The 13,648-nt window shown below is 35.6% G+C and overlaps 1 protein-coding gene across 2 annotated transcripts in view; it reads right to left on the reverse strand.

Moving 5' to 3' along the window:
* Nucleotides 1–13,648, reverse strand: part of PDS5A (PDS5 cohesin associated factor A) — a gene marked incomplete at its 3' end in the record, with an annotated part of 92,490 nt that overhangs the window by 38,137 nt on the left and 40,705 nt on the right. For both annotated transcript variants that reach the window (XM_080931604.1, XM_080931605.1), the window contains exons 8-14: nucleotides 11,670–11,810; nucleotides 10,258–10,373; nucleotides 9,332–9,426; nucleotides 7,124–7,269; nucleotides 4,235–4,386; nucleotides 2,309–2,422; nucleotides 111–192 (exon numbers count right to left, since the gene is read on the reverse strand). In XM_080931604.1, the coding sequence (XP_080787730.1) occupies nucleotides 111–192; nucleotides 2,309–2,422; nucleotides 4,235–4,386; nucleotides 7,124–7,269; nucleotides 9,332–9,426; nucleotides 10,258–10,373; nucleotides 11,670–11,810 (846 nt within the window). The remainder of the gene's footprint in view (nucleotides 1–110; nucleotides 193–2,308; nucleotides 2,423–4,234; nucleotides 4,387–7,123; nucleotides 7,270–9,331; nucleotides 9,427–10,257; nucleotides 10,374–11,669; nucleotides 11,811–13,648) is intronic.

Here is a 13,648-nt window from a genome sequence, read left to right on the forward strand (position 1 = left end):
ACTGACATTTGAAAAGACACCTTAAGATACTTTAATTACGTTATACTACAGAAAAATTAAACATTAATTTGTTTGCAATCTGTAAATTAAAATAAAAATCATAAACTTACTGTAGGCTGCTTGTGTAAATCCAATAGCTCACGCACATGACTCCGAAGCATGTTCTGACACTTCCACATTTCATTAAGAGCTCTATAGTGTAGGCATTAAACATAAAAAGATACATTACTTAACAACTCTACAAACTGTTAAACTTTTTGAAATTTTTTCTTTTCTTTCTTTGAAATAGGGTTTCTCTATATAGCCTTGGCTGTCCTAAAACTCACTTTGTAAACCAGGTTGGCCTCTGCCTCCCAAGTGTTGTGATTAAGACCCACCACACCTGGCTTTATGAATTTTCTTATGTGTGCTATTTCTATATTCATGCATGAAAATTTTAAACAATTTTATTAGAATTTAAGGAAGTTCAGTAAGAATTATCATAACAGGAATTAAGCTTCTTTGTAATGCTAGTGATAAAATCTGGAATTTTAATCATGTTAGGGGAGCATTTTATCACTGAGAAGAAATGTTTAAGTTCCAAAGGATCACTAATATCTTGCTAGGGAGGTCAAAAATTGACCAGAGGAATGTTTATTCCTAAAGAGGGAGCTGGAGTGCTCTGGGCTAGTGAAAGTCATAAGTCCAAGCACATACACATAGGAGGGACAGGGGTGAGAGGACACGGAAATGGAGGACATCCTAGATAAGGAGTCTCAGAGATGACTAACACCATTTACTAAGCCACACAATTGTTAATTATTCTTCATTAAAGAAGCTTCTCTTTACAACAGATAATGTAACAAAAATCAAAAGCAAAAGACAAGTGACTGTCAGTCACCCCTAATCCACATGTCTATAACACAGTGAAGGCAAGGAAGACTTAGGGAAGCTCACAGACAAGGGAGCAGAAATGTTTCAGGAAGCAAAGAACCAGAAAACCTGGTAAGACTGTGTCTCTTAGAAAGGAGAGGAAAATCTTGCCTGATACACTAGGAAACTATGCCTTAGTATGGATGCCTAACAAAGACCCGAACAAGGACAATACCAATAGACATACTAACACAGAAGGGAAAAATCTAATGAGGCCCAAAATCTAGACAAATCCATATGCAACCAAGGAAACGCTAAGAGGGGAGAAATAGTCTTCCCTGGTGATAAGTCCCTAATTCATTATCTAACACCAAGTGGTGAGCCGTAAAAAGATATGCATATAAACAACACTAAAGAGGCTCAGAGGTAGTTTTCTATTTAAGTACATGTGTACATACCACATCCAATAAAAAGTAAATAAAGAGGCCATGAGTTCAAGAGGGAACAAGGAAGGTGTGATACATGAGAGGTTGAAGGGAAGGGAAAAAAAGGAAATCATGTGATTGTAATTTTAAAAAGTTGTTTTTGTTTAGTTTGAGACATGGTCTCTCTATAGGAATATGGCTGTTCTGGAACTTTATATATAGATAAGGCTAGCCTTGAGCTCAGAAATTCACCTAGCCTCCCAATTGCTAGGACTAAAGAAATGTGCCATCAAGCCAGACATCCTAGTCCACTTGTATGTGTCTTCTCAGTCAAGATCTTACATAGTTAGGTTAACTCACAGTTAGACTCACTACGTGGCCAAGGCTGGCAGTTTAATTCATTGGTTGAATACCTGAATCTTTTTACTAACACCATTACCAAAAGTATGTGTGAAAAGATGATCGAAAGCACATGCAGCTATCACCCCACTTGTGAAGCAGGGTAGAGCCGATCTTGGTAGCTGTGAGCCAGCCCAAGGGCATAAGGGTAGGAGAGCCATCTGAATGGACAACTCAGATATTTTTCAGACCCAGATCTAGGGCTTTGAATTGGCACACCCCCAATGTCTGCTGGAGCGCATGAAGGGGACAGTCCTGCAGATCCAAAACTACAGGATCTCCATGACACATGGCAAGAGCAGCATATCAGAGAGGAGTCCCAATAAGGATCCAGTATTGATAGTTTAGGCCTCATACCAGATCAATGAATTATTGCAATGAACATCTATCTGCAAATAAACAAGTATGCACAAAAAATATACTGTGGGCCACACTGTGACACATTACCAGTTCCACAAGATTTTTTCTCCTTTGTTGAGGAGGAGGATGCAAGGGTGGAAGGTAGGTACTAGGAGTAGAGGAGGTAAGTGGGATTGGGGTGCATGAGGTGAAATTCACAAAAAAACAACAAAAAGTTAAATAAACAAACAAGCCCACCTAGGAAATATAGGAAAGACTGAAAAGTAACTTACTTTACAGCATTTGGATCCAAGCTAGCATATAAATAATATAAGCATTTCATTCTCTCTTCTGTTTCCAGGTTATGGGGAACAAGATACTGAGCAAAGATTTTCTCTACCAAGAGTCTACGAACAAACACACAAAAACAATTACGCTGTTGAAGAGGTGAAATTAACCATTTTGTATAAAGTGGTTATACACCAATAATTATGTCAGCAATGGTGTGGTTTATTTCATTATATCATAAAACATTTGTTCTAGAATGCCAGAATGTTATCTCACACTATAGCAAAGCTGGCCTTGAACGCATGGAGCCCCTACTGCCTCAGCCCTTCTTAGTGCTGGGATTACAGGTGTGAGCACTAGTCCTGCTCATTCTTTCTGCCAGTATTGGGGGAGACATTGATTTTTTTTTTTTAATAGAAACCAAGTCTCATGTACCCAAAGCTGGTCTCAAACTTGCTAATGTATACAACAAGCTTACTTTGAACCTCTGCTTGAGGCCTCTAAAGTGCTGAAATTACAAGTATATTACCAACACACCTTGTTTTCTTTCTTTCTCTTTCTTTCTTTCTTTCTTTCTTTCTTTCTTTCTTTCTTTCTTTCTTTCTTTCTTTAAGAATTATTTACTGATTTTATGTGTATGAGGTACACTGTAGCTGTTTTCAGACACACCAGAAGAGGTCATTACAGATAGTTCTAAGTCACCATGTAGTTGGTAGGATTTGAACTCAGGTCCTCTGGAAGAGCAGTGCTCTTAACCACTGAGCCATCTCTCCAGCCCACACTGTTTTCTTAAATGGTATTCTTAAATACAGGTGATTGGCTGCCCCTAATCTTTTACAGGCTGAAACTACAGATTAAGTTAAGTAGCAATACTCAGAAAGCTTTAACACCAAGGACAGCTAATTCTCAAAAAACTTATTAATTTCCTGACTGTAGTTCAGCTCCTTTCCTGTGCTGCCACGAAGTGAAAACACAAGGATCTCCCACCATTACTTCCTGGAAGAATTACTTCACTTTTCTTCTCCTCAATCTAAATTTCTATTATTCAGTATCACTAGACTAAAAAGCACACAAGAGCTCTTCATTAGCCAATGTAATACATCTATGCAGTGATGCAGAAGTCATCACTCTACTGCAACAAAACACTACAAAGTATTTTACAAAAGCCAAAATAAAAGAACCAAGAGCTCTCCATTAACCAATTTAATATGTATTTAGTGATGCATTAAATCAATTACTTCAATTCAACATAACATTGCAAAATATTTTACAAAAAACAAGTACAGGCATAATAAAAAACAGAATAACACGTAGCATAAGAAAATGAGAATAAGGGCTGAAGAGGTTAGAGCACTGACTGTACTTCCAGAGGTCCTGAGTTCAATTCCCAACAACCACATGGTGGCTCACGACCATGTGTAATGGGACCTGATACCCTCTTCTGTGTGTCTGAAGACAGCTTCAGTGTACTCACATACAGGAAATAAAATGAAGAGGGAGGGAGGGAGGGAGGGAGGGAAGGAAGGAAGGAAGGAAGAAAATGAGAACAATTTCTCTACAGTATTGTTAAAACAAACAAAACCCCCAATGATGAGAGGGGCTACCAAACAGTGCTTTACCCAGACACTAGGCATGAGTGCTAGACACTTAATACCGATGTGTACAGGATACCCCAGGAGTAAGGCATTATTGCTCCTCCTTATTTTATAAAGCTGAAGCACACATAAATAAAAATAACAAGAGACAAAACGATTTGTCTCTGTCCTGCCTACTCAAGTCCATGTTTATTTCACTACAGTTTATAGTCTTACAAAGAATCACATGTAAGCACCATATGTATGCAAAAAATTATTTCTATACTTAGAAATTGTTAAAAATTGAATAGAAGTATTTAAAAAAGAAAAGCAGTTTTTCCAAAACATTAGACTCACTTGTCATCGATGCTATTCTGATAATAGATGTGCAGAAGTTTGTCCTTTATCCAACTGACTTTCTCTGCAGCATCCTTCCCTGCTTCACCATGGAGACAGTATTTCTTATAGAGCTGAGCCAGACCCATCATGGCTTCTTTTCTTACTCGCCACTAGAAAATATAGCACAAATAAGAGGGGCAAGACATTGAAACTACTCAAGTCTACATCCTGCAAAGGCTGCACTAGGCTGGGCAGTAGTCACTGTGTGCATGCACAGCAGCACGTTGGATCTTCTCCTAAGCAGTTTTGCCAAACTGCTTTACTAACCATCTTGCACCGATTTTTGGTAAGACAGCAGATTACTTTATACACTTTTCAGTGCCTTACTGCTAAAAGACCTACCAACTTTTTAGTTCCCCTTAAACAAAATATACAAAATGGAGAATTTTTGTGTATTTTCAATTCAATCCAAACAGTTCAATTCTTTAAATAGATACTGATGTGAATAAAAGGCACAAATGAAAATTATAGATTATATAATTTGCTCAGCACAGAAAAAGGCTATATAGTGCTTTAATTATATACCCTTCACTATACTGTGAATAACAAAGTATAGTACCAAGAATTCTGAAAAAACAAAATTGGTGAGAACCTTTTTGTATATATATCTTAGGTGAACTTCCTTACTTTGCAGACTTGTAAATAATGGTACTCATAGGTCAGTTCAGCAAGAAAAGGCATTTGCTGCTAAACCTGGGGACCCACAACAAATCCAACTCTAGAACCTACATGGAACCCTCAGATTTCACGTGCACATATATACATTCAAACACACTCATACACACCAAGAATGATAAATATCAGTCTACAACAAAAATGTCGTTCAGGGCCTAGAAATACAGCTAGATTAGAAGAGAACCTGCCTAGCATGCATAGAACCCTAAATCTGATCCCTAGCACTGCACACATGAAATTCCTACACCTAGAAAATCCAGACAGGAGAATCAGAAGTACTAGGTCATATTTATCTATGATAGTGAGTTGGAAGCTGGTCTGAACTATAGAAGACCCTGTCTTTATTTATGTACCTACATGGGCATTTTTTTTATCTGCATATACCTCTGATCACCAGAAAAAAGGTATCAGATCCCAGAGGACTACAGTTGTACAGTTTGGGAGCTGCCATGTTGGTGCTGAAAACTGAACTCAGAATGTCTGGAAGAGCAACCAATGCTCTTAATTAAACACTGGGCCATCTTTCTAGTTCCAAGACCCTGTATTTAAAAAAAGAAAAAAAGCATGTGTGTGTCTGTGTGTGTGTGTTAGTGAATACCTTTAATTCCAAAATTCAGAGGACAGAGGCAGACTAATGTCTGTAGGTTTGAAGCCAGCCTACTCTAAAGAAAGCTCCAGCTAATCAGGGCTACAAGTACGGTCATGTCTCAAAAACAAAACAAAACAAAAGAAACAAAAATCAAAAAAAAAAAGAAAAAGAAGAAAAAATGTTTTTTCATGAAAAGGGAGAGAAAATAAATACATTCTAATTGATTTAAGTCAATACTTTAAAGCCTATGAAATCAATCATTTAGCCTAACCAATGTAAAAAATGAAACTCAGAAATGTGTTCCCCTATCTTCCACAATAGAGAACATAAAGCAGACGCAAAAATTAAGCAAACTGACCAAAATGCTGAACTAAAAATATATAATGATATGACCAGGTCATTCAGGCATAAAAATAATATATTCACCTTTTTTTTGAAACTGTGGGATAGATATTAATAAATGCAGTGTTTTTCTCAAGCCATCCATTACCTTAACAGGCAATCAAGTTAAAGGGGAGAGTAAATTTAGTAATTTGAACTCAACACTACATAAGAATTTAAATTGAGACAAAAACAAAACACACCTCAGAAATGTTAATTACTGACACTGTTAAACAAGTTAGTATCCTTTTCTTTTTTCCACACCTACACATAACTCCTTTAAAAATATTATCTCTGGTAGCATGTCAAAACATACTGATAAACCAGAAAAATCACACCAATAGCATGCATAATGAACAAGTATATTGTAAAGCAACTGCTGTTTAAAAAAAAAAAAAAAAGATGGTTAGGAGTTACGAGCATCGGCTGCTCTTCCAGAGGACCCAGAACCCATACAGCAACTCACACTTAAACGCCAGTTCCAAGGGACCAGTGCCCTCACACATATACACATGGAGGCAAAACACCAATGCACATCAAAGAAACAAAACAAAAACAAAAATGAAAAAGGCCTGACTCTTACTTAAAGCTGACTGTCCTCTCCTCAGGAAGTGCAGCGGTTAGAAGCCCTACCTTCCCCATCAGCTCATGTTTCTCACTGCATCCCGTGACAGAAGCAGCAAAGAAGGGAACTGGACACAAAGCTCTTCGGCCCTGAGCTAAAACAAGTCTTACAGAAACAGTACTTTTGTAGGAGTATACTTATACTCTTTTAACTGAATGGCACATCCAGCTAAGTGATACAAACAAAATACAAATGACTAATTATATAACCAAACGAAAATGTGCACAAGAAAGAAAAAAAATAAATCAAACTATTTCAATAACCTATTTTTCCTTATATAGAAATGCTATATGAAAAATCTACTCCCATATTAAAGATGAAAAACCCAACATATTTATTCATAAAGTAAAAAATATGTACATGGAGGCACACAGACCTCTGTGAGTCTGAAGCCAGTCTGTTCTACATAGTAAGTTAAAGGACAGTCAGAGGTAAGTGTGTATGCCTGAAACAAAACAAATAGTTCTACAGTTAGTGGTATTCTGATATCCACCAGCTGCAACTGCTATTATAATACCAGACTCACACAACAATTTGAACACAGAAAGTCAGGAGGAACAAAACCCCCCAATCTTACCCGTTTATCCAGTGTCCTTTCCCTGACAAAGCCAAGCAACTGGTCATTTACTAAGGCAAGGTCTCTTTTGGCAGCTGTTATTATAGTAACAATGACATCATGACGAATGGCTTCTTCTGGATCATGTGACCTAACTTTCAAATATTCTGTGAATAAAAAGGAAGAGTTAAGCTAAATGTTAGTTACAAAAATTTTCATGATTCTGAATGATAAAAAAACCTAAAAGCTTTAAATGTATAAATTATACAACAAATTAAAATCATCTATAAAACAGCAATAAGTACATCTTACTACTCATAAAACTACGCTTATTACTTCAGAGCATATCTAAAAAAATAATGTATTTTGGAAGGTCAAATGGCAAGATACTTTTATAGTCTGGGATATCATTTATAAATTAAAAACTTTAAAAAAAAAAACAGCACAAATAACAAGGGTGGCAGAGGCTCTCCCTATGCTGTAGCCTGACTGTGGCATCTGTTCCCAAACATGGCTGCCCTGTCTGGCCTCAAAGAAAGAGGATGTACCGACCCTGGTGGACCTGATATAGAAGATTACCCAGTAAGGGCCCCCAAAATCTCAGAGGAGGAGAGGGAGTTAGAGGAGGCTCTCTATAATTTGGGGTGGGGAGGGACACACATGGACTAAGAGGTAGTGTTTGATGGAAATAAATAAATAAATAGATCAGAGATCTTTAAACATATACAAATAACATTCATGAGAAAAAATGATACATATAATTACATAATATAAAATATAAAATATGACCTTTTAATAAATTATAATACAAATAAAATCAAAACTGGTTTTTCTGTTTCTAATAAACAGTAGCATGCTGATAAAGTATTCTATTTGCTACTGGCAAATAGACAGGTTAAAATACTTTAAACTGAATAATAAAAGCCAGGTAGTGGCAGTGGCGAAGGCAGTGGTGGCAGAGGAGGTTGTGGAGGTGGCTCAAACTCTAGGCCAGCCTGATGTACAGAGCGAGCTCCAAAACAGCCAGGGCTATGTAGAGAAACATTGCTTTCAACATCTACCCTACTCCACTAAAAACTTTAATATCAGAATCTAATCTAGAAGATAGTCCCCTTTCTTCTACACACATTAGGCATGCTACTATATTTAATAATGTAGAAGTGATTTCTTTATATGTATAAATGTACGTACGTACGCATTATTTACTTATTAATTTTGAGACAAGAGCTTACTGTGCAGCACTACGTGTCCTAGAACTCACTGGAGTGTCAAACTAAGCCTAGGTGTGATTCCTTTCTTAATCTAATGTTATAAGAATTACATTATCTCAATTATTTTTTTGTTAAATATTTTTTTTCTTACAACTTTATTTTTAAAAGACAGAGATACATGTACAGATTTTAAAAAGCATTTTGGCATAAAACTATATGAATATATTTTTGTCAGTACTGAATTTTTAAAGGTTTGATACTATGCATTGAAATCTTACTAGTTACATTAAGAATAAAGTATATGTAAAACAAGATATAACCTGGAAATAGTCAAAGTTTTCTTGGTGTGTATAGATTAGACATATGATTTTTTAAATGCCAAATTTTGCGTAGGGCTAACTTCTTAGCTCTTGAGTTATTAAAGATTTAAAGTCTAGGTGTACCCCACTCTGTGTGGGTGCTATACTCTTGTTTTTTTTTTTTCTTATGGACTAAGGCTTATTTCTTGGGTATATTCAGAGCTTTCTGGGGCTAGTATCCAATTATCAGTGACTGCATATTATGTCTGTTCTTTTGTGACTGGGTTACCTCACTCAGGATGATATTCTCTAGATGCATCCATTTTCTTAGGAATTTCATAAAGCCATTGTTTCTGATAGTTCAGTAGTACTCCATTGTGTAAATGTACCACACTTTCTGTATCCATTCATCTACTGAAGGACATCTGGGTTCTTTCCAGCTTCTGGCTATTATGAATAGGGCTGCTATGAACATGGTGCTGTGTGTGCCCTTATTGTATGCTGACATTATTTCAATTCATGATTTCTAAAAAAATTCCCAAGATCAATACACAAATGCTTCAAAGTTAGTTTTATTTTTAAAATAGGAAATAATTTCTTAGCCCACAAAGCCAACATGAAGCCATCCGGCAGTCAAATCTTTTTCAGGAACTAGAGTTGGGTACAGGTCATATCTGAAATGTTTGTGTGGTTAACATATGTAATACTAGGGAGCTTACCTGTGAGATCCTTTGCTAAATCTGGGTGATTCATCAAACAGTGGCTGGCAAACTTCACACTTTCTAACCTCACAGGAACATGAATGTCATTAAATCTAAACAGAAAGTTATTGTTAAATATTAATAAAACAAAATAATTATTTTCAAAAAATATTACAAAAGTATGTATAAACAAAATGGTTACTGAATAGGAACTATGCTGATTATATCAACAGCTGAAGTATTCTATGGAAAATATAAAGACCTATAAACCATGCCTTTAAACTCAGCACTCAGGAGGCAGAGGCAGCTGTACAAAGATAGCCTTATCTTGTCTACATAATGAATTTAAGACAGCAAGAGCTATGGAAGAGATTGTGTGTGTGTGTGTGTGTGTGTGTTTGTGTGTGTGTGTGTGTGTGTGTGTGTGTGTGTGTGAGAGAGAGAGAGAGAGAGAGAGAGAGAGAGAGAGAGAGAGAGAGAGAGAGAGAGAGAGAGTGTGTGAAGGTTAAGAGCAATGTAAATAGGAGATTCTTTTTTTTTTTTTTTTAAAGATTTACTTATTTATTTGTTTATTATAAGTACACTGTAGCTGTCTTCTGACACACCAGAAGAGGACATCAGATCTCATTACAGATGCTTGTGAGCCACCTCTGGAAGAACAGTCAGTGCTCTTAACCACTAAGCCATCTCTCCAGCCCTAAATAGAAGATTCTTAAAACTTCAAATTTTACTATAAAATAAAAAACACTCAGGACAAAGCCATACATTCATACACCAAGTATTACAAATGAGTGAACTTTCTTCATAAATACTAAAGGAAAATTATAACACAAATGTCAGCAAAGCCAATAAGTATCAATTAATGTTTTGTTATGTGTAATCTTAACCCCGTGGACTCTATAATCACATAGAGCATATAAAATTCTAAAATCATGCTTTCTTACCGCCCAAGAAAGCACTGCCAAAGAGGCCGATTCTGTGTTGCTAAATCTGAATCTTTAGAGCCAAACAATTTTGCTAGTAGTCGAACCACAGCTAGTCGTTCCTCACCGTCGTTGCTCTAGAGAGAGAAAATATGGGGGTGGGGAGGATGTGGGAGGGAGGGTGTGTGCCATTACTTGTGACTTGTGAGATGAACAACGTAAGATATAACGCGGTCCTGTTTACTATGTAAATGTTTTTCTGATTTCATGTTAGACCACCTGGCTTTCTGACCTTATTTCACATCTTCCCTATTACTAATTCATATCTACTTTACTAATTATTTGCAAATTGCACACTGATTATAGACATTTTGTACAAGTAGAAGCATTTTACAAGGGTTTTTAAAAACCCTAGTAAATTTCCTTTATAAAAATTGTTTCCTGCAACCAAAAATTCACATGACTATTGATGACTTTAGGTTCTAATAAACAATTATAAGGAGAATGAAAATTCAAAACTCAAATTAATCACTTTCAGAAAGCTTTTGGGCAGTGGGAAAAATATATGCACATTTTATAAAACAATGCAAAATGACACTTATGTAAGGCTTTAACACAGTAGTAAAAAAAAAAAAAAATGAAAACTTTAAAACTTTTTTTCTCAGCCAAAAAAAAAAAAAAAAAACCAAAAAAACAAAAAATTGCTCAGCCCTATAAACATTTCGTTTGTCTAAAATTTCATACTTAATCCAAACCAAGTAGTCAAACAGTATACTTTATGAAAATTTTGTCTTGCTTGTGAGTGACTATGTTTGCAGGCCCATGACTCCTTCAGGTAATGTGAGGTCTCACATCTATTACCTAGTAAAACACAGCTAAGCTGACCTAAAGCCCTGCTTCCATCACTGTAAGGTGTCATGTTTCTCAAGTAAAGCTAAAATGGCCTCCAGGTGTAAAATGGTTTGTTATTGCTTAGATACAAGTATGTTGATTTAAGTCACAAGGAAGTATTATCTCATGATGATATAAATATGTTGAACTAACAATATCCATCTTAATGAGTGACAAGACCAAATATTTCAAAATTCTACATTCATAGTTTATCAATTTTTTTCTAATATTACATTTATTTAGTGTATGACTAAATGTTCATCTTAATATACTAAATCGGCATAAAAATGATTAAACCCATTACTTATATAAGTTTAGTATTTACTTAAGCATATGAATATTCTTTAACATTAAAATACCAAATATTATAAATTTCAAAGATAACAGTAATTTTATATCTCCTGTCACTGTTCAGATAACTAGACATATAATATTTTGTATGTTTCATGAGATAAATGAGATAAACTAAATTCATATTTCATTCCTATACAATTAGAGAAAAAACCTCTTCAAAGTAGATTTCCCTATGAAGCTCAGAGTACCTTCAGTTTGAATTCCAGCTGTGGCATGACAGACAACAATAAATGAGGATCTATAGCAAAAAGTTCCTGAATCAGATCAAATACGTGTTCAGACAGATCACTGACTGATGATCTTCCCAGCACCAGCACTTGATTGAAAAACTGTAAGAGAGATTACAATAAAACAATGTTACTTTATTTAAAATCTTAAAAAATTTTTATAAGCATACATGTAAAGACTGAGTATTACACATACAATTGAAAGATACAGATTTGCTACTGAATTTCTAACATGTAAGAGGACATTCTTCTAAACGAGAGAAGAAACAAACTTTCAAATGTTATCTAATCATGAGTGTTAAAGAGAAAAATTAAGAGCACAGATTATTGGCTGTTGTAGAACTTTGGTTTCTTCCCAATTATGTTACGTGAATATGTTTTATTTTAATCTCAGGTGTGGGATAAGAACCTGCTTCATAGCAGGTGATTATGATATGCAGGCACAAGAAAGGGGATGAGTTGTGCCTGCAGCAGGTAGTATAGCTGTGGGGACTATGGAGAGAGTATAAATAGGAAAGCCTGCTAGAGAGCCTGTGGAAGCTGCTGGACCCCTGCTGCTGCTGATTCCCATTGATGCAGTTTGTCAAATGGTTGTGAGCAAAGAAACTAGAAGAGAAATTCTGACAAGGAAGCTGGACTTGCCCAGAGGAAGTCAAGGTCCCTAGTCAGCAGGAAGTAGTCTAAACAGGTCTGCATTCCTTTTCCCCATTAACCTTCTTTCTCTCCTACTTAGTGTTGGGGAGTGGAAGGGACTAGAGTGGAATAAGTGGAGGCAGATGTCTAAGAACCCAATAAAGGAGAGCAAAACCCATGTCAACAGGCTGTTTTAAAAAGGAATGACATTTCTGAAAACCTTAATTTTCATTAAAGTAAAACAATTTAAACAGCATGTATAATACATTATAAAGACATTTATAATGGAATCACTAAATGGAAAAAATTTTAAAGTCCCAATCTGATTTCTATTTTAAAATTATGTTTTTTTCTATGAGTTTAGTAAGTTATAGTTTACTTTAAGGTATTTATATTCATATTAATAACAGGGTCTTTAAGAAGAATATAATTTTTTAAAATTTATTTATTATATACAAGTACAGTGTAGCTGTCTTCAGACACACCAGAAGAGGGCATCAGATTTCATTACAGATGGTTGTGAGCCACCATGTGGTTGCCAGGAATTGAATTCAGGTCCTCTGGAAGAGCAGTCAGTGCTCTTAACCACTGAGTCACCTCTCCAGCTCCCAAAAGTTTCAAATATACACAAATGGGTTTAGAGAGACACAGTTCAACAGTCAAGAGCACTGGCTGATCCTCCAGCAGATTCAGGACCCACGTGGCAGCTCTGTAACTCCAGTCTCAAGAGATATGATACCCAGTTCTGACCCCTATGGGTAACAGATACGGTACACAGAAATACATTTAGTCAAACACACACACACACACACATATATATAAATAATATGTTGAAAGAACACATGTATACACATAAATAAACATAAGATGATGCCATGGAAACATATCTGAACCAAATTATAGTTATTTCTTTAAAATGAGAACAAGACATTCAAGGTAACTTACTAAAATCTAGTAACAGACATAGCAATTTTACATAATTTAAACTAATAATCCTTTACTTTTAATAAGGTATTTCAGGGCTGGAAAGTTCAATTCCCAGCAACCACATGGTAGCTCACAACCATCTGAAATGGGATCCAATGCCCTCTTCTGGTGTGTCTGAAGAGAACTAACAGCTACAGTGCATATAATAAATAAATCTTAAAAATATAGCACTTTCAAACAGTTGTATAATTCTAACAAATTATCTGAAAATGCCAATAAAACCTTTATTACAAGGCAATAAGGAAAAAGAGTGTGTCAATTTATAGTCATTTGTATTATTAGCAAAAGTTAAAACATGAAACTAGACATAAAAGACATGT

The sequence above is a fragment of the Micromys minutus genome, assembly GCF_963924665.1.
Source record: "Micromys minutus genome assembly, chromosome: 1".
Taxonomy (NCBI): Eukaryota; Metazoa; Chordata; class Mammalia; order Rodentia; family Muridae; genus Micromys; species Micromys minutus.